The sequence below is a fragment of the Amblyomma mixtum genome, chromosome 4 (assembly GCF_055824585.1).
Source record: "Amblyomma mixtum isolate Tamu chromosome 4, ASM5582458v1, whole genome shotgun sequence".
NCBI classification, from domain to species: Eukaryota; Metazoa; Arthropoda; class Arachnida; order Ixodida; family Ixodidae; genus Amblyomma; species Amblyomma mixtum.
In genome coordinates, this window is record NC_143015.1 from 7,421,870 (window position 1) to 7,441,688 (window position 19,819).

Consider the following 19,819-nt stretch of genomic DNA (forward strand, 5'->3'; position numbering starts at 1 on the left):
GCTGGGACGCCGCTGGGATAGAAGGCGCGGCTCGCCGGGTCACCACTGTACAGGTCGCTGGGGAGGTCGTCCAAGAGGTGACCGCGGTCACGTTTATTTGAGGGCTGCCTGAGACGAGTTAGCGGCAGAGTAGCGGCGGCAGCGTCCGGCCGAGGCCGAAGTCTAGAGCGTTCTCTCCGCGAGCCAGCGTTCTCCTCCGCGTGCCCACCGCTTCGCCTTCTTCCGCGTGCCGATACGGTGGCGCTACACTGCCAATCATGACATGTGAGAACCAGCCATATGCGTTCTGCACCATTCTTATTCTTATAGTTATTACCCTCTCATGATCCGGATGAGCGATCTCTACCTGCCCTAAGTAGATATGTTCTATACTACTTCCGGCACCTCGCTACCAATTGCGAACTGCTGTTCCCTTGCTAGACTGTTGAACATTTAGTTTTCTGCATGTTAATTTTTAGCCCCACCGTTCTGCTCCGAAAACTGAACAGCGCGTGCCACCTCGTTCACCTTCGCCAGCAAATATTCATCGACACTTTTTAGAGAGCGGCTCTCTGGCGCCCGTTCCTGCGTTTCGCGGCGTCGCCGTCTCCATTGTCCCCCGTAACTAGCTCCGCAGCAGGGGCAGCGCGCTGGCACCATCTCCCGCGACCTCCCGATAACTTAATTGCTCTCTTCGCTACAATTAAGTGCTGTGCAATTGCTGTGCGGCGGAAATGAGAGCGCCGGATTGGTGGCGGCGGATCACGATGTGTGCACCGCCCGAGCCGAAGTGCACAGCCGCCGCCGTTCGCTACTGCGAACCGCCTGCCCGTATAAATAGTTTATTCTGTGGCAGTTCTTTCTGAGCCTTGAGCGAGGCAACCGGCGGAAGTCCTTCTTTTGCGGCTGCTGCTAAACGAGCAGCCTGAACAGAGGCCCAGCGCCGTCGCCGCCAGAATCCAGGGGTGCGTGCCGCCGAAGGAGAAGCGTACCGTCGCCGCCGTCGAATTATTTGCATCAATCTATCGTAAAGCTCTAACAGCTGATGAGTTTGGCTCAGTTTTCGCATTAGGAAGAAACGTAATCATCGGCAGCCTTTTTGAATTCCATCAATCAATAAAATAAATAAATAAATTTTGACGTTGGCTTCTGTACAGTAGATCCTTCCCGGTCATTTTGGACTGTTAAACTCCATCTTTACTTCTACTCTCCTCGATCACCTTCGCTCACTAACGCAGCTCTTTCAGTTCAGTGTCTTGCCTGGCGACTTGAAACAACACTTCATCGTATTAGTCTGACATCTGGATCGACTTCTCGATGTTAATCAACTTTTTCCGGAAGATTTTCCAACTTATCAAGCTTTGCGTGAGTTTCGCTCAAGATGGCGCCCATGTAAGCTTCTTTCTCTCCATCATTCTCTGTTTTTCGCAAGGGGGCAGAATAGCGTGCTGAACATTTCCCCACCTCAAAGAAGGCGGAAGCTTTCGTTTTAGCTGCAGCATCCGAGACGCCTTAGCATTTTTCCGCATGAAACGATTTTGCACACTCAAAGCAGCAGACGACAATACCTGGCTGAGGCAGGGCTTTGGAGCATGCCTGACGTGTTTTATTTGGTACAGGCATCTCAAAGCAGCGAAAAACAAAGACTCAGGACTTCGGTAGGCCAACGGTGGCAAAAGGTGCGCTAGCTTCTCAGAAATAAATGACAAAAACTAACCCGCGACAGACAAAAAGACGGTGGTGTTCACGATGTGCTCCTTGCCACTGACGCTGCCGAAGTGACGAGTGTTGGGCGTAGACTGCTGGCCAAAGGCTGTTTCCTACAGCGAGAGCGGGGTGATGCTAGTAGCGGAGCCTCTAGAAGCAGGTGCAGCATAACGGAGGCCCAGGGATTCCAGCAGCGCGTCCAGGTACAGCAGCAGGGACGCGATCGTTGCAGGTAATTTTCCTCGGCGTGGACGCTTTGCGTCAGTAGCTGCGTCAAACTTCGTGAGACAGAAGGACGGTGGTGGTCACGCTATGCTCCTTGCCACCGCCGCTGCCGCAGTGCCGCAATATGAACTCTCGTTCAGTTTTCATTTTGCTTATTAATTCGAAAGCATTACTAGGCTATGTCGACTGAAAACCTGTTACCAGAACATGTCCGCAGCGATTTCGGGGAACTGGAAAGGAGTGGTTATAATCGAAAGAAGAGGAGTTGAGGGAGGATGCGGCGCCAAAAAATTTTTTTCTGTTAGCGTTTTTGCTATCGTAGAAAGCGTTCGCCAGTGCTCTTTTACGGCAGTCTTTACTGTTGGATGCAATCGATGGAAACACTTTAAAGGAAAAATTGTCTAGATATCACAAGAATGGACCATAACCTTCAATATTTTCAGAACAGTATTTTACAATTTTCCAATTTACTCAATTTTTGTCCTGCAATGTTGGACATGATGCTACTGAATTTCCATGTTATATTATTTGGGCAGATGTGCAAGCCTTTTCTTCGCGTCGAATAATATTTGTGACGTCAGACATTTCGCTAATACTGCAATAAGCAAACTGCACAACAAAAGAGACGTCAACGACTTGACAAATTACAGACCGATCAGCTTGCTGTCCATTGCCTGCAAGGTAATCGCAAATAGGATCAGGACAACCTTAGACTTCAATAAAACGAATCATCAGGCAGGCTTTCGTAAAGGATACTCGACAATCGACCTTCTTCACACTATCATTAGGGGATAAAGAAATGCGCAGAATATATCTAGCCCCTATATACAGCGTTCATTTATTACGAGAAAGCATTTGACTCAGTGGAAAGCTCAGCTGTCATGCAGGTATTGCGGAATCAGGGTGTAGAGGAATCTTATGTGAAAATACTGGAAGATATGTGATCACTGTGAGATAAAGGCAGGAGAAACGACCTCGCCAATGCTATTCACCGCCTGTTTGCAGGAGGTCCTCCGGAGCCTGGATTGGGAACAGTTGAGGATAAGAGTTAATATAGCACACCTAAGTAACTTGAGACTCAGTTGTGACATTTCCTTGCTAAATCACCCAGGAGATGAGCTGCAAAGCATGATCAAAGAGTTAGTATAACAGAGAAAGGCTCACTGGTTGGTGACTAGTAATAAAATGCATTTTGTAACCGCGCAGAAAGACAAGGGACGAGGAAGGAACCAACCAGACAGAGAGCGGAACTTCAACTGAGTTCATTACACAGGTGCGTTGCCTTTATACATTCATCGAATTACACAATAACCAAACAAACGACCATTACATAACACTGGTGGGCTGGCGTGTGCGGGACAGCATATTTATCCAGCTATGCATCCTTTTTATCGGATGAGTTAACCGAAGTTTTGCTGACACAAGAGCCAGATTCCTTCGTAATACAGTAAGCTTCATACACTTCTCTGCTTAGTTTAGATGCTAACGTTTTTAAGATGGCCGTTTCCCGGAACCGAGACGTAGAAATATGGCAGTGGCGACAATGGTCGGCCACATGCCACCCGCCGCCAATGCCCTTACTCCTGCCTGGTGCTCAGTTCACTTCAGTTCAGTTTATTTACCTTAAAGGCCCCCTTGTATCGGGGGTATTACATAAGGGGTGGGATTTTAATGAAATGAGCAAACAAAACAGTGAATATTATTCAGCACTGGAGGTGATCGGTTACATGTTGTTGAAAAGTAGAGGATGAAGCGATGTTGACGATGGCAGGGGGTAGGCCGTTCCAGTCCGTTGCTGCTCGAAAGAAAAATGAAGCGGAAAAGGTGGCAGTATGCGATGGCGGCCGGGCAACTTGCAGGGGATGACTGGTGCGGTGAGATATGCGTGCAGCAGCTGTGATATACGGTGACCGATTGAAGGAAGAATGAAATAATTTGTGATAAAGGGTGAGACTTGAAATGCGACGACGGAACGAAAGGGGCGGTATTCCTGATAATGCTTTCAATGAAGAAATGCTGACGTCATATGAGTATGCAGAGTGGATGAATCGAGTGGCACGGTTTTGGACAGCTTCTAATGCATTAATTAAATAAGTTTGGTGCGGGCTCCATATGGCAGAGGCGTATTCTAATTTTGGTCTGATGAGCGATTTATATGCGAGTAATTTTACGTGTTGAGGGGCAAGGCGGAGATGGCGCTTGAGAAAACCAAGTGTTTTATTCGATGCTGAAATGATGTTGCCAATATGGGTGCGCCAAGATAAATCACAAGACAAGGTGACTCCTAGATACTTATAAGATGATACTGAATTAATCGAGGTGTTAGAAATGGAATATTGGAAGCGATGCGGGCTATGGCGACGAGAGAAGGATAAGAGTTTGCATTTATTAGGATTTAGGGACATGAGCCAGTTGTTACACCAATTAAGTACGCTGTTAAGATCGGTTTGAAGACTAAGTTGATCACTAGAGTTATTAATAGTGCGGTAAATAACACAGTCGTCAGCAAACATTCGAATACTGCAGGAAACGTGGTCAGGTAAATCATTAATATATATTAAAAAGAGTAATGGACCGAGTACAGATCCTTGCGGAACGCCTGATGTAACCGGGAGGCTGTTAGACAGGTGGCCGTTAGCAAACACTGATTGAGAACGATTAGTGAGAAACTGCTCGATCCACTGTAGTATGTTAGGATGTAAGTTCAGCTGTGCAAGTTTCACTAATAAACGACGGTGGGGAATTTTATCAAAAGCTTTCGCAAAATCTAGAAATATGGCATCAGTCTGTTTGTTACGGTCAAGATTAGTGTGCAAGTCGTGAAGGAACAACGCTAATTGGGTTTCACAAGAGAGGCCCTTACGAAACCCATGTTGTGAAGAATGGAAGAAATCATTTTAGTCTAAGAAATTTATAATTTGAGAGCAGATGACATGTTCCATGATTTTGCAGGGTACGCTAGTTAATGAAATGGGGCGATAATTCATGGGGGAGTCTCTGTTACCTGATTTGTGGACTGGAACGACCTTCCCCGTTTTCCAGTCATCTGGAATGATCCCTGAAGAGAGCGATTGCGAAAAAATCAAAGATAAGTAGGCTGCACATGTTGATTTCACATTTTTAAGCAGTTTTGTATTAATCATGTCCATACCAGCTGATGATGAGAGTTTCATGTTATCAATTATGGAAGCGATACCATCTGCGAAGAATGTGATAGCTGGCATGATGGCTTCTGTGTTGAGCAATGGTAACTGTGAAGGCATATCAAATTCACTCGTGAAAACAGATGCAAATGCGTTATTAAATATTTCTGCGCATTCATGGTCAGTAACCTCTTCGTGCAAGTCGTTAGTGAGTGTAATATCATGAGTGTGCTTAGGATTTAAAACCTGCCAGAATTGTCTAGGATTGTTGATTAGTAGCTTCGGTAAGTCAGTGTGATAAAATGAGCGCCTGGCGCTACGAACTGCAAGTAAGTATGATTTCTCAGATGCAAGGTATTTTTCCCAAGTGGCTTGATTATCAGTGTGTTTGGCTGTACGAAACAGGCGTTTCTTCTTGTTTTCTAGACGTTTTAGATGCTTAGTAAACCATGGCTTATTGCGGTTATTTTGGAAAGATACCCTGGGGATAAACATATTAGAGAGCATATTTAACTTATTTTTGAATATCAACCAATTTTCGTGAACAGAGTGAGTGTCGAATGTGGATTGGTACTCTGAAAAAAACATGTTAAGGTCTTCAGTTATTGCATCGTAATTCCCTTTATCGTAAAGATTTATTGTTTTTCTGGATGGGTGCTTCTGAGCTGGGGTAAATGAAAATAGAGCATGTAAGATTTTATGGTCGCTGATTTCAGGAAGATAACTAATGGATGATAGGTACTCAGGGCTATTAGTTAGTATTAGGTCAAGGGTATTTGCGGTTGCATGCGTGACGCGAGTAGGTTCCGAGACTAACTGTGTGAGGTTAAAATTTAAACAGACATCAATGAAGTTCTTGGCCTCTGTATTGCATGTTAATGAGGAAGTGTCTAAACTCTGCCAATCAATGTCCGGATAATTGAAGTCCCCGAAAAGGAGAATGCGCGCATTTGGGTATTTAACAACAAGATGATTTATAATATCATTCAGATGTCGACAGAAGTTTGGATTTGACTGCGGGGGCCTATAAGAAACGCCAAGAAGTACTGTTACAGGGGGAGTGCGAATAATTAGCCATAATGATTCCATATCAGATGTGACGTGTGCAATAGAGCATGATATACCTCGGTGAATTGCAACAAGAACACCGCCCCCCCGTGAGTCTTTTCGATCGTTTCGGTAGACGTTGAATTCGGGTAAGTCAGTTAAAACTTCAGCGTCGGACACGTTACTGTTTAACCAAGTTTCAGTTAGTATGAGTATATTGCTCCTGGATGACGAAATTACGTTGGATATGAGTTCACGCTTTGGGAGGAAGCTGCGGATGTTAGTGAATATCACGGAAAACGAGAGAACATTTGAGGGAACATTTGAGGGTGTCTGGCGTTTTATTGGTGTAGGGTGAAGGGACGATTGCTACGCGAGTTGCTTTACGGTGTTAGATGAAGTGTCAAAAATATAACGGTTCGAGCCGATGTGAAGTGCTTTAAATCGCAAGGAAAATTTGGCAGACCTGGCTTTAGCAAATGCAACAAGTTGTTTTCGCGCGTGACGAACGGCATGCGAGAAGTCCTCTCCAACACTATAAACCGTGTCTTTCAGATTTCGCCCATTTGATAGGAGGGATTCTTTAGTTTTGCTACTTGTGAATTTCACGATTATGGGACGATTTTTATCTTGTGAGTGACGACCGAGGCGATGAGCTCTTTCTATTTCGTGAGGTTCCACAGTTATTTCAAGGTTATTACGGCAAACATCAATGATTAGTTTTTCAGATTCTGCCCACGTTTCGCTATCAGTAGTGTCAGGGATACCATAGAAGATGAGATTGTTACGGCGTGATCTGTTTTCAGCGTCATCTATGCGGGTTTCTAGTTCCTGGATTATACGCGCCATGTTGCTTGTGTCAGCCTGCATCTTTTCAATGTCGTTTCGGAGGGGAAGTAGTGCTTGGTAGTGTGTTTCCAGGTCGGCCATACGATTGCTTAAATCGGTTATGGTTTTATCCGTAGTAGTGAGCTGGGATTTCAGTCCTTGTACTTCGGCTATTAGTTGGGTTTGGCCTGCGGTTAGTTTCTGGAGTTCCGCGAGTACTGCACTGTTGTCGTTAGGACCAGGGTTAGTTTCGATATCTCCTGATAACAATAGCAAAGAATGAACTACAGTGGCACACTCGGCGGCAATGGCAACACAGCACTGTGGGCTCGGGAACTGTACCAGAACATAATTGCTTGATCTTCTGGCAAATAAGGCATATGATTTACTAACCTGCATCGCAAAGATTAGCGGATTAAATGGCTGCGCTGAGGTGCAGTCACCGAGCCCACAGAACGGTGCCGGTGGCGGGGGTGCTTTTATATGGGGCGAAGCTGTTGATGTCCGTGATGATGCGGCCGTCCAAGATTCCTTTGGCGCCGGCAGCCACTGTTCCTCTGTTGTAGCAGCAGTCATCCGGGGCGGGCAGCTGACGAGCGACAAGCGGTAGCGTCCCGGCTCGTCACTGGAGCATGGTGGTGCGCAGTCAAACGACGCACCCGAAAGAATGCTTGCCAAGGTCGGCAACAGTAGGCTGACGAACAGCTGGTTGATCGTCTGCATCGCAAAGATTAGCGGATTAGATGGCTGCGCTGAGGTGCAGTCACCGAGCCCACAGAACGGTGCCGGTGGCGGGGGTGCTTTTATATGGGGCGAAGCTGTTGATGTCCGTGATGATGCGGCCGTCCAAGATTCCTTTGGCGCCGGCAGCCACTGTTCCTCTGTTGTAGCAGCAGTCATCCAGGGCGGGCAGCTGACGAGCGGCAAGCGGTAGCGTCCCGGCTCGTCACTGGAGCATGGTGGTGCGCAGTCAAACGACGCACCCGAAAGAATGCTTGCCAAGGTCGGCAACAGTAGGCTGACGAACAGCTGGTTGATCGTCTGCATCGCAAAGATTAGCGGATTAGATGGCTGCGCTGAGGTGCAGTCACCGAGCCCACAGAACGGTGCCGGTGGCGGGGGTGCTTTTATATGGGGCGAAGCTGTTGATGTCCGTGATGATGCGGCCGTCCAAGATTCCTTTGGCGCCGGCAGCCACTGTTCCTCTGTTGTAGCAGCAGTCATCCGGGGCGGGCAGCTGACGAGCGGCAAGCGGTAGCGTCCCGGCTCGTCACTGGAGCATGGTGGTGCGCAGTCAAACGACGCACCCGAAAGAATGCTTGCCAAGGTCGGCAACAGTAGGCTGACGAACAGCTGGTTGATCGTCTGCATCGCAAAGATTAGCGGATTAGATGGCTGCGCTGAGGTGCAGTCACCGAGCCCACAGAACGGTGCCGGTGGCGGGGGTGCTTTTATATGGGCGAAGCTGTTGATGTCCGTGATGATGCGGCCGTCCAAGATTCCTTTGGCGCCGGCAGCCACTGTTCCTCTGTTGTAGCAGCAGTCATCCGGGGCGGGCAGCTGACGAGCGGCAAGCGGTAGCGTCCCGGCTTGTCACTGGAGCATGGTGGTGCGCAGTCAAACGACGCACCCGAAAGAATGCTTGCCAAGGTCGGCAACAGTAGGCTGACGAACAGCTGGTTGATCGTCTGCATCGCAAAGATTAGCGGATTAGATGGCTGCGCTGAGGTGCAGTCACCGAGCCCACAGAACGGTGCCGGTGGCGGGGGTGCTTTTATATGGGGCGAAGCTGTTGATGTCCGTGATGATGCGGCCGTCCAAGATTCCTTTGGCGCCGGCAGCCACTGTTCCTCTGTTGTAGCAGCAGTCATCCAGGGCGGGCAGCTAGCTGACGAGCGGCAAGCGGTAGCGTCCCGGCTCGTCACTGGAGCATGGTGGTGCGCAGTCAAACGACGCACCCGAAAGAATGCTTGCCAAGGTCGGCAACAGTAGGCTGACGAACAGCTGGTTGATCGTCTGCATCGCAAAGATTAGCGGATTAGATGGCTGCGCTGAGGTGCAGTCAGCGAGCCCACCTGCTGAACTTGTTGGTTTCTTCCTCGCCCCTTGTCTTTTTGCGCGGTTTCAAAATGTATTCTAATAAGAGTTAGAGACGCAGGGCAGAATGGTACTTCATTAAAATTAACGCGCAGTAAACCAAAGTAAAGTAACGTTCAACAGTCTAGCAAAGGAACTGCAGTTCACAATTGGTATAGCGAGGTACGTTACGCTAGCAAATAATGAAGGTAATGGTCCATTCTTCTGTTGTTTATCAAAATATTTCTTTTAACATGTTTCCATCGATCGCAGTGGCAAGTTAAGACTGCCATAGAAAACCAATGGGGAACCCTTTTGACGAGAGCAAAAACGCGAATAGCAAAAAAAAAATCAAGACTGCCGTCGGATGGTAGGCGCATATATTGATTGTTATACTTAAATCTTACATCATATGAAATATATATATGAAAAAATGGCGTTCATAAGCAGTTTCCCGTTCAAAAATGCTTTTGTCGAGGATTGTTGGGCTTGAGACTCGACTTGTTCTTCGTCTCGTATGGTCAGCTAGTGGTGGTGATAGGGCGTGCGTACGTCACTTTACTGATCGCCAAGGCCAGGCCTGATGTGTTGTTTTATCACAGAGAATTCTTAGCTCTTATGACTCCGAATAACTCCGACTGATGCCAGATCTAGTCGTCGGTACAGCCACGTACAGCCTACCGTAACCAATCCTTGCATCACAAAAAGTCGCGCAAGTAGAGGTTATGCGCCAGATGACATTTAAAGCAGCTGATTCTGTACCTTTGAGAACACGTACGCCTAAATTAATGGACCTTGGGGTCTCGAATACATATCTAGAGCATCATAATCGCTCTTTATCACTCAGAAAAACTACTTGTACATATGATCACGGGAAGGGCCTTACTAAGAAAGTTAGGACACCCCAGCGGCTGGCAACCACAAGAACATTTACGACAGAGAGGACGTGCTGGACGACACCAGGTCGACCTACCAATCCTACCCATCTCTAAGCCCATCCACGCACAATGCACAGAGGCAGGAGGGCTCACGCGTTAGAAAAACGCATCGCTGGCAAGAAATAAGTTCACTAGGAGCTAGGCAGCGTGAACAAAATGTATTCTACCTCTACTGTAACAGAAGGGACTGCGATTGCTCTAGCAATAGCCGAATGCAACAGAACAGAAGAACCCCTCGTAATTGTGGCTTACACACAGACAGCGTGTTAGAAATTCCTTCAAGACAGGCTTGCGAAGAAAGTTGTCCGCGTTCTGAGGAAAGGCGGTTCATGCGAAGGAAAACGTTGTACCATGTGGACAGCGGGACACTCTGGTCTGGCCGAGAACCACGCCGCGGACGCCATCGCTCGAGGACATACTGACCGAGCGACGGCTGATGCGTTGGAACTCGAGCCAGTTACCCAGACGTGCGGCGACACAGTAGAGCAACTTAAGGGACTAAGAAGGATCTCTCTCCAAACACATATACATGCTTATTTATCCTAAATAAGATTTACCACTCTACATGCAGGCCCCCCTGTCCATAATGCGGAGAGAGGGCCGCACTGTACAGGGTGTTTTACCTGGGACTTTCCAGAATACTTTTTAACCATTACTATTAGGCCCCTGAATTGTTTAGAGGCCTGTAGCGCACCGTAAGTAAAATCCATTTTTAAAAATTTCGAAATCGCGGTTAGCCTAAGCGCTGTGACCCAACAAATTTTTACCCTTTCGTTTTGCATGAGGTCGCTTTGCCTGCAAGCTTCTCGAAATTGCATGTATTTTGGAGCGATGTACCGATACTTGGTTGCGCCACCATGCCAAAGACAACCGCGTTTTCGAAATTCTCAAATGAATGTTATTTGCGGTGGGCTACGCGCCTCTTAAAAAATAAGGAGCCTAACAGTAATAGTTAAAAGTTAACTTTCCAGCGCTAGTTAATCAGCCTGCTAGTTAACACGTCTTAGCTGTATTCTAAAGTACTACACCAGTGACAATGCTATGACAAAAAAGTGCGCTTCTAACACAAAAGGCTTAGTTTTTAAAATTATGGAAAGTCTCAGCTGAAACACCCTGTATAACACCAAATGGGGATGCCAACACAACTCAGCCGTCCTAGTTATATACGCAGCCACGCCGGAGCAGTCGAAGATAGCAATTTCCATCTGGGAGCTCGGCGATCACCTTTCACTGGTAGAACAGCAGCAAGCTGCCGCAGCCGGCCTACGTCCTGGGCTAAGAACTCCCACCTTTGAAGACTCTGAAGACTCTAGAGGCAGCGAATAAATGTTTTGTCTCTCTCCCTCTGTCATGTTTGTCGTGCGCCTTAAGGTGCAAAATCAGGCATTTTTGTTATCCACGTCAGGCGGTCCGAAAACTCACGTGGCTTCATGACGTTAACGGCAGTGCCTAGATCATGAGGAAAGAAAGAAAAACAAAACGTCTTAAATAAAGTGCCTCCAAAACAGGTTTCGAACTTAGGCGGACGCGAAGAGATCAGCTTCGCCGATCAGTGCGCCATCACCGCAGCACAACACCCCGCTCGCTAAACTGCCAGTCTGTTGCGCTGGTGTATCGTCGCATTCACCAACTTGCATTCGCGCCGGGAACCCATCAGCTTCGCTGGACACTGCATTAGAGTCGGAGGCCATCGCCGCATCCGCACACCCAGGTGCATGCTTTCGCATGCAGAGCACGTAAGTAGTGTTAAGCGCCCTCCATAAGGTACTCGATGCCTTCCATATTGCAAAGAAAGGCGATGCTTGCTGCAGTGCCACTTCTGTTGCACTGCGAAGGAAAGAACTTTCCTCCGTAGAATCCTTTCTTTAGTCAGCACTCGATAGATAGCAGCTACAGTTGAAGTTTAGTGCCGCGTGTTCTTTTCTGTTAGTTGTTGTTTAGGGGCTGCAGGGTTCTATGCTGTTGATTGTGTTATGTTCCTGTTTTTATGGTTTTATTACTTTTTATTGTTTTTCGACCCTGTTTTTGCTTTTGAAATCTTGACTCTGCTTTTGCCACGAGGTTTGTGATACTGTTTTGCTGAGATTTTTTCGCTGGGATTAGACACGGTGCGTTGTGACAATCTTTGATTAAAGCAAGTGCATACAAGCTTTGTAATCTAAGGTATTTTCTTTGCCTTAACAATTGATTGATAAGATGGCGATGGAGTGATGATCATGTGACCGAGTGCCCAGTATATATTTGAGCCCCTTCCGTCGAATAAACAGTTGGTAGTAAAGTCGAACTTCTCGTTTTCCTGTGTTCATCTGTTTTTTGGCTGGTGTTTTTTCCATCAACATTTTGATCTGATGCTGTGTTCTATTTTTGACCGAAATGGTTATGTGAAACTATTAGTTCCGTTTCTGCTGGAATTTAATTTGGACAGCTCGCCACATCCATAGTTATCGCAGGTGATGCCCCACGGCGGGCGCCATGCCTCTATCCTTTGTCTCCTGAGCGGCGAGTACCGTCTCAGATTACGCGATATGTGCTTTTCAAATACGCGGATCCCCTAAACACACATTTAACTTGAAATGTGCGCGCTAACTTAAAATCCATCATGCCCAGGAATTCTGGAGAATCGAATTTTTTATTAAGAAATTGTTTTTGCACGAAATGTTCTCTATGACACAATATTTTCTATAACAATCAATATATCTGTAGTCTCCACAGGGTAGGCTTGCATTTCTTGCTATTATCGTTTTTGATTTGGTCAAAAACATTCGTCATTGCTTTTTTATGGCAGTCGACAACTCTGCGCGAGCGCTGGACAAACTCTAAAGAAAGATTTTCTTAGTTATCAGAAGAATGAACCATCAGCGCTAGTATTTGCCAACATTACCTTGCAATACACGTATTTATTTATTCATTTGTGCATCCTCATAGTCAATGACATTAGAGAGGGAAGAGGATACAGGCGTACAAGGAAAAGCAACAAGAACCAAATGGAACGGGGCTGATGTTAAACGGTTACGGATGTGTCTACTCATACAATGCTAGCTATGGTGCTCTTGAAAAGCTGATAATCTTTGATTGTTGCTGTCGGTGTGGAAAGGTGATTCCACTCTTCTGCTGTGCGAGGTAAAAGCTACTGAATGAAATCGTTAGTTCTGCAAAATCGGAGACTGACTTTTTAGGAATTATCTAATCGCGATGGAAGGTGATGTGGTGGAGATATGAATTCACTGCGCAATTGTGGGCGATGAAAAAGATTTTGCAAAAGACAGATGGAAAACTTTTTCCCACGTACGTGACGCAAGGGATGCTAGATTAAGCATTGATTTCATTGAAGATATGCTGGCGGTTCTGTTATAGTTAGAAATGATAAAGCGGGCGGAATTATTTCGAAATATTTCTAATGAATGAATAAGATTTTCGTGATGAGGGTCCCAGATATATGCAGCGTATTCTAGTTTCGGACGTATTAAGGTTTTGTAAGAAGGGTTTTCTGGCGGGCAAGTTTTGTACAAAAACAGTTTTAGGGATGAAGGCCCTTTGTAGAAATTACGACGGATGTAACAGCATGCGATTAGATAAGATTGTGCATTTGCTTCGGATTTGATACTGATGTCTGGGAATCCTGCACTTGACGAGGCAGCTCTAAGGCCATTAATGCTATTCTGGTTTAGTTTACTGGGTTAAACATCCCAAAGCCCCTCAGGCTATGAAGCACGCCGTAGTGAAGGGCTCCGGAAATTTCGACCACCTATAGGGTTCTTTAACGTGCACTGACATTGCACAGCACACGGGCCGCTAGCATTTTGAATCCATCGAAATTCAACCGCCGCGGCCGGGATCGAACCCGCGTGTTTCGGGTCAGCAGTCGACCACCATAACCACTGAGCGACCGCGGAGGCTCCATAATGCTGTTTTGATCGTTTGCGAGCCTACACAAACAATCAGTAACGCAGACAGCTGGGTCAGCTGATGAATCATTGAACGCAAACTTTGCTCGTTCCGCGATAGGTTTTACTGAAAATACTCCACTGATGACAGTATCGTATGCTTAGAAAAAATCGCTGTGTGCTGTTTCATGTCCAGCTGAGACGGGAATATTAATTTTACTGCTCGCCATTTGTATACCCCCCTAATACTTTCCCACAGATGCTTGGGAAAGCATTTGTAGCAAAGCTGTGCATAAAAGCACAACTAGGTGAAGTGCCCCCCAGCATTGCCGCAAAGCGGAAGAGCTTAGATATTCGTCGTTAGCACTGCCGCAGTCGTCGTCCTCCATCCGCCCGTTCTGCGCTTGTACATTCTCATCTATCAAGTCAGCAATAAAATTCCAATAATGAAAGGTGTCATGCAGGGAGACACGATCTCGCCCGTGCTATTCACCACATGTTTACAGGAGGTATTCTGAGTCCTCAATTGGAAAGAGATGGGGACGAAAGTTAGTGGAGAATACCTAAGTAATTTGCGATTCACTGATGACATTGCACAGTTAGCCACAGAGAACACAACGGTGGGTCTAAAAATTAGCATGCCAAAAACCAAAGTAATGTTCAACAGCCTAGCAAGAGAGCAGCGGTTCACAATTGGTAGCGAGGCGCTGTAAGTGCTTAGAGAATACGTCAACTTATGACAGGTAGTTACCGCTGATCCGGATCATGAGAGGGAAATAACGAGAAGAATAAGAATGGGGTGGAGCGCATATGGCAGGCTCTCTCAGATCATGAATGGCAGTTTACGAATATCCTCCAAGAGAAAAGTATACAACACTTGTATCTTAACAGTACTTACCTACGGGTAGAAACGTGGAGGCTAACAAAGAGGGTTCGGCTTAAGTTAAGGACAGCGCCAGCGAGCTATGGAAAGAAAAATTACAAGTGTAACCTAAGAGACAGAAAGAGGTTAGAGTGGGTCAGAGATCAAAACCGGGCTAATGACATCCTAGTTAAAACCAAGGCGATGAAATGGGCTTGGGCAGGGCACGTATTGCGGAGGCTGGATAACCGCTGTCTCTTAAGGGTAACGGAGTGGATTCCAAGAGAAGGCAAGTGTAGCGGGGGGCGACATAAAGTTTGGTGGGCGGATGACATTAAGAAGTTTGAGGAGAACCGTGGGTGCCGCTGACAAAAGAGATGGTTAATAGGAAAGGCACGGGAGACGCCGTTGCCTTGCAGTGGGAGCAGTCACGCTGATGACGAAGATGGTGATATTGTAGGCATATGACTAAAGGGACCGCAATCGTACTCCGCAGGGGCACGCTACACTGTTTTGACAACGAAGCAAGAAATGACTTGACTACATTGGCCACAGCAGCATTATGTGGCAGCACACTAAAGTGAGAAGCCAGTGAAAGCGGTAGAAGGCGTCGTTAAAGCCGAATATAAGTGGGCGAAGGCTGCGGGACGCTGAGTAGCGAAACCACAGATACACGCCGGGCTTTCCGCAATAAAGAGAGATTCGCTAGAAGGTGGCAGCCGATGAAGCTGCGAGAGCAGCTAAGGGGACCGAGCACGCTCATTCGCACGAAGAACTTTAGCGGGCAAAGACGGCGGCACATCCAAAAGGCTTTGTTAAATGATTTAAACGGAAGCGTTCATCAGCATCCGTGAGTCGTCCTACCATGTGCTACGCAGGGACTGCAAGTAATTTCTTTCTTACACCTGCTATGGGTGGCCAAAGAGGAATTTAAGGCAGTAACTACTGTGCGCATTTTTCGATTTCGGGCATACGCACGCGCGTACAGCGTACAGCCTCAGTCAAGAGTGTGCAACCCAAGTTGTTTGCTTCTAATTAGTTCACCTGGGCTCCCCAGCACATCTAGCATTACAAAGCTTGAGATGACTAAGGACGCGAAGTCGTTCCTCTTTCGGGATATTGCTGTCGCCGAGGGTGCATAACGGCGCACTCTGCTGGCCTCAAAAGCAAATCCCTTAGGCTGTACACTTTTGACGGAGGGTTTACGTCCCTGAAGCCGCCTTTCTGGCGGGCCTTGACTCTATAGGTAGCTAGCATAAGACGGGTCTCACAGAGCTCCCACCCTCCCCGTTCGATCATTACCCACGTAACATTAGCAGTAATACAGGACTTACTGGGTCAGCTGCTATGGACGAGGGTGGCGCTGGTGAACATTGTTGTGTTTCTACCCCCCCCCCCCCCCCCCCCTTGTGCATTCCTGTCATGGTCGTCTTCACTTGGGCCATTTCCAAAGGCAGTGCTTGGATGTGCTACAGCAGTGCGTTCCCCGAGTACGCGCTCCCATACAATGCTTGCAAAGAACAGTGACTTTGAGTCTAGACGACTCCTCTCTTCAAGTGCGGCGTCACTGCCATCCCTCGGCTTAAGCGGGTTTCCTCAAGCCGTACCCAACGACATGGCAATGAACCTTGCACCCAAGAATGCACCACCACCAGGGAGACACCACGACGCCGGCCGCCACGCTACCCTAACGAGGAGGCTGTCAATCTTCCGCGCCACTGCCTTTGTGGAAGGGGCTCTGCCCGTATTCGCCTTCGGGCGCCCCCTTCGACCAAGACCTGGGACCCATGGCCGGCTTCCTGAAGGGTCATCAACTGCGCGTCCAACTGTGGGTGAGGAGGTGATCTGAGGAAAGGACACCTTCGGGAGTGACTTAGCCGAGGAAGACGCTGGAGAGGGGAGCTGCGTTAATGAGTGCCCGTTTTCGACGAAATGGATCCAAAGGCGGTGCCCAAGACGGATCTACCTCTACCAGCCGCCTTTTGGCACTGGGGATGGTTAACACTTTTAGGGAGCTTCGGGGGGCCCACTTCAACAACCAATACACTCGTCTCACAAAGACAGGGTCAGGTCGCCGCCTTTTAGCCCGACTTCACATCCAGAACACTCAATTCACAGAGGAGAGATGCCGCCTTCCCGTACACTGGAGACGCGCCCTCCACGTGCGGCCTCTCCCCACCAATATGTCCAAAGAAGATCATAATGGCAGGCGCCTGGCGCGGGCGGAAGCCTTGGACCGCCATTTTCGGAGCAAACCAGGAGTCTTCTACGTGGATGCGTCCGGCCCGGACTCCAGGGGATGGTACACGGCCGCGGTCGTCCACGAGGGTAAAACAGTAGACGCCCTTACTTTCAAGGCCCAGTCAGCAATTCACGCAGAAGAGGTTGCCATCGCTTTGGCAGCCTCTCACACCTCCTCCAAATACATAATCACCGACTCGCGAGGGGCTTGCCGTAACGTCACGCAAGGGTGGGTTACTCCCCTAGCTTATCGCATTTACCAAAATTGTAGCCGAGACTCGGATCCCGCGCACCGATCTCTCGTTTGGCCTCCAGGTCACCAAGGCGTCCACGGAAATGAGGCAGCCGACGCCGCCGCCCGCGCGCTCTCTCTCCGGGCATTTCACACGGGACCCGACGCCGACCAGGACACTGATATCAATCCGATTTATACTTTTAAAGAAATATGCGAGTATTACAAATCCACGCACCAAACACTTCCCACCCCGTGCAAAGGGCTGGGGAAGGTCAACGAGCGGGTACTCCTGCGCCTGCTCACCAACACGATGTTGTGCCCGGCAACTCTGCAACATTTCGATCCTCAATTCGACGGGCGGTGCTCACACTGTGGGGAGGTGTCTGACACTTACCACATGGTGTGGGCCTGCCAGCAGAACCCATCCCTACCCCCTATCCCAAACCCCACCCGAGAGGACTGGGAGGCGACCCTGTCCGGTTGCTGCACCCTCGAGGCCCAAAGGGCCTTAACGCAGCGCGCCCGGGCTGCGGCAAACGCCAATGGTGTGCCTGACTAGGCATCCCACCTAGTGGTTGTAAGGGCGTGACCCTTCAAGTCACGACCCCCAACACCTCTTCCTATGATTTAATAAATGTTTTCACCACCACCACCACCCCCAAGGCGGAGTCCCAATGATTGGACGAATAGGGCGGGAAGTCAACTGGAGAGGCTATAAAAAGCGCTCGACACCTTCTTCGAGCAGCGATTCCCTGAGAGATTCCCTCAGCGATTTTCCTGAGACTCTTCTCAGCTTTTACTCTGTTTGTGAATAATGTTGTAAATATGTTTGTCACGTATCTTGTAAATATGTGAATACAGTCTTTCCCTAGTTTCAATTCTACTCCCCGTCTCCGGCCTACGTTCCTTCCTTAATCGGCACAGCGGCGGTGTTCTTGGACCCGATGCCTGGTCAAACACACAACTAGCACGCCTAAACATATCAACATTTTCAATGTTATGTTACAGGCAAACATAAATACCCCCGCAAGCAGAACAATGGAGAGCCGTCGCCGTAGCTCGGTTGACAGAGCACCGGCCGTGAAATTCGGAGGTTTTGGGTTGGGATCCAACCTTCGGTGTGTTGTTTTTCTTCTCATTTTCAATCAATTATCTTTCAGCGCCAATATAGTTAAACTATTAATTTACTATGGACGAACAACACAATTGAAAAAAATGGAAGCATTCCCTTGTGATCCTAGGTTTCGGTGACCGTTGGTGACCCGCACGAAATGTACGTGGACGTGGCGGCATACCCCGTAGGGGTATGCCGCCACGCACACTATCTTCAACGACATCTGAATAGTCTTTGTCCAATAGACCCTTTCGGGATTAGGAACTCAGCGTCACTCGTGCAGGAGCTCCAGCAAGACCTACAAGGAGCAAACATGGCCTTCTCTGTGGACATCGAGGACGTTTTCTACTCTATTCCTCACGACGAACTGTTCCATGCGGTGAAAGAACTTATTGAAGAGTCCGGTGATGTGGCCTTTCAAACAAGATGTGGTATTCAGAGCGAAAGTTTTTTGGAGCTTCTTGCAATGTACCTCTCTTCGACACTGGTTGAGTTTAATAACAAGTTTTATATCCAGAAAAATGGAATTTGTATAGGAGCTTGTGTAGCCCCAGTGCTTTGCAATATTTTCTTAGCAAAGTTTGACCGCTCCCTTGTAAGTTTTTTGGACGACGGGTGTGTTCTGCGAGTTGTCAGATATGTTGATGACTTTTTAGTGCTTTTAAACATCGGACCTATTGACTCCTATAAGATGATGGTTGAACATGTTTTGGGTGCCTTTAGGCGCTGCTCATCCCATTTGAAGTTTACTCACGAACTAGCCACTAACAATTCCATCCGTTTTTTAGACTTGTTGCTAACCTTTTCTGGAAAAGGCCATGTGTGCTGGATGTACTCACCAAGAACAAAAAAGGGGCTGCTACCCTTTGACTCTAACCACTCTAAACTAGTCAAGCGAGGTATTGCCAAGGCTTGTTTCCATAACGCCGTGAAAAAAAGTTGCTGCCACACCGTGTCAACCAGTGTCACTACGCAAGCCCAACGTCTATCTGGTGCAGGCTTCCCAGGAGAAATGTTGAGAGCGGTCGCTGAATCCGTATTAAAGGAGATGAATGGCATGGCCAAGAAGGGAAACAATGATGCACCTGACAAAAGGAAAAAAGTGCAAGTCATGCCTTATTTGCACAAAGTGGCGCACAATGTTAAGAAAGTCGCCGAGCGCCAGGGGGTCAATTTGGTGTTTTCTGCGCCAGTTAAGCTTTCAGGTCTTTGCGCATGAATTATGCCTGGCGGAAATAAGAAGCGTTGCACGACCAAACATAGAACTATGTACACAAAGTGCCGGACCGAAGTGATCTACAAGATTCCGCTGACCTGTGGAAAATTTTATTTAGGTCAGACAGGGGACTGTGTGAACGAGAGGTTGCGCAAGCACAGAACAAAAGTCGGCGCTGGTGAAGATGGTAATCTTGCTCTGCATTGCAGTAGATGTCCCGGAAAATGTTCCTCACGTTTTGCAGATGTCATCATCCTGGGCTGCGGAAAAACACGGAAGGCTCGTGAAATCTTTGAGGCCTTCCAGATTGCCAAACATGGTGAT

At 47.9% G+C, this 19,819-nt stretch overlaps 1 protein-coding gene across 1 annotated transcript; it reads right to left on the reverse strand.

Moving 5' to 3' along the window:
• Positions 1-6,470: 6,470 nt before the first annotated feature.
• Positions 6,471-7,991, reverse strand: LOC149345593 (uncharacterized). The gene has a single exon (XM_089585254.1). The coding sequence runs from the start codon at positions 7,974-7,976 to the stop codon at positions 6,471-6,473; it is 1,506 nt and encodes a 501-aa protein (XP_089441380.1). The 5' UTR covers positions 7,977-7,991.
• Positions 7,992-19,819: the final 11,828 nt, after the last annotated feature.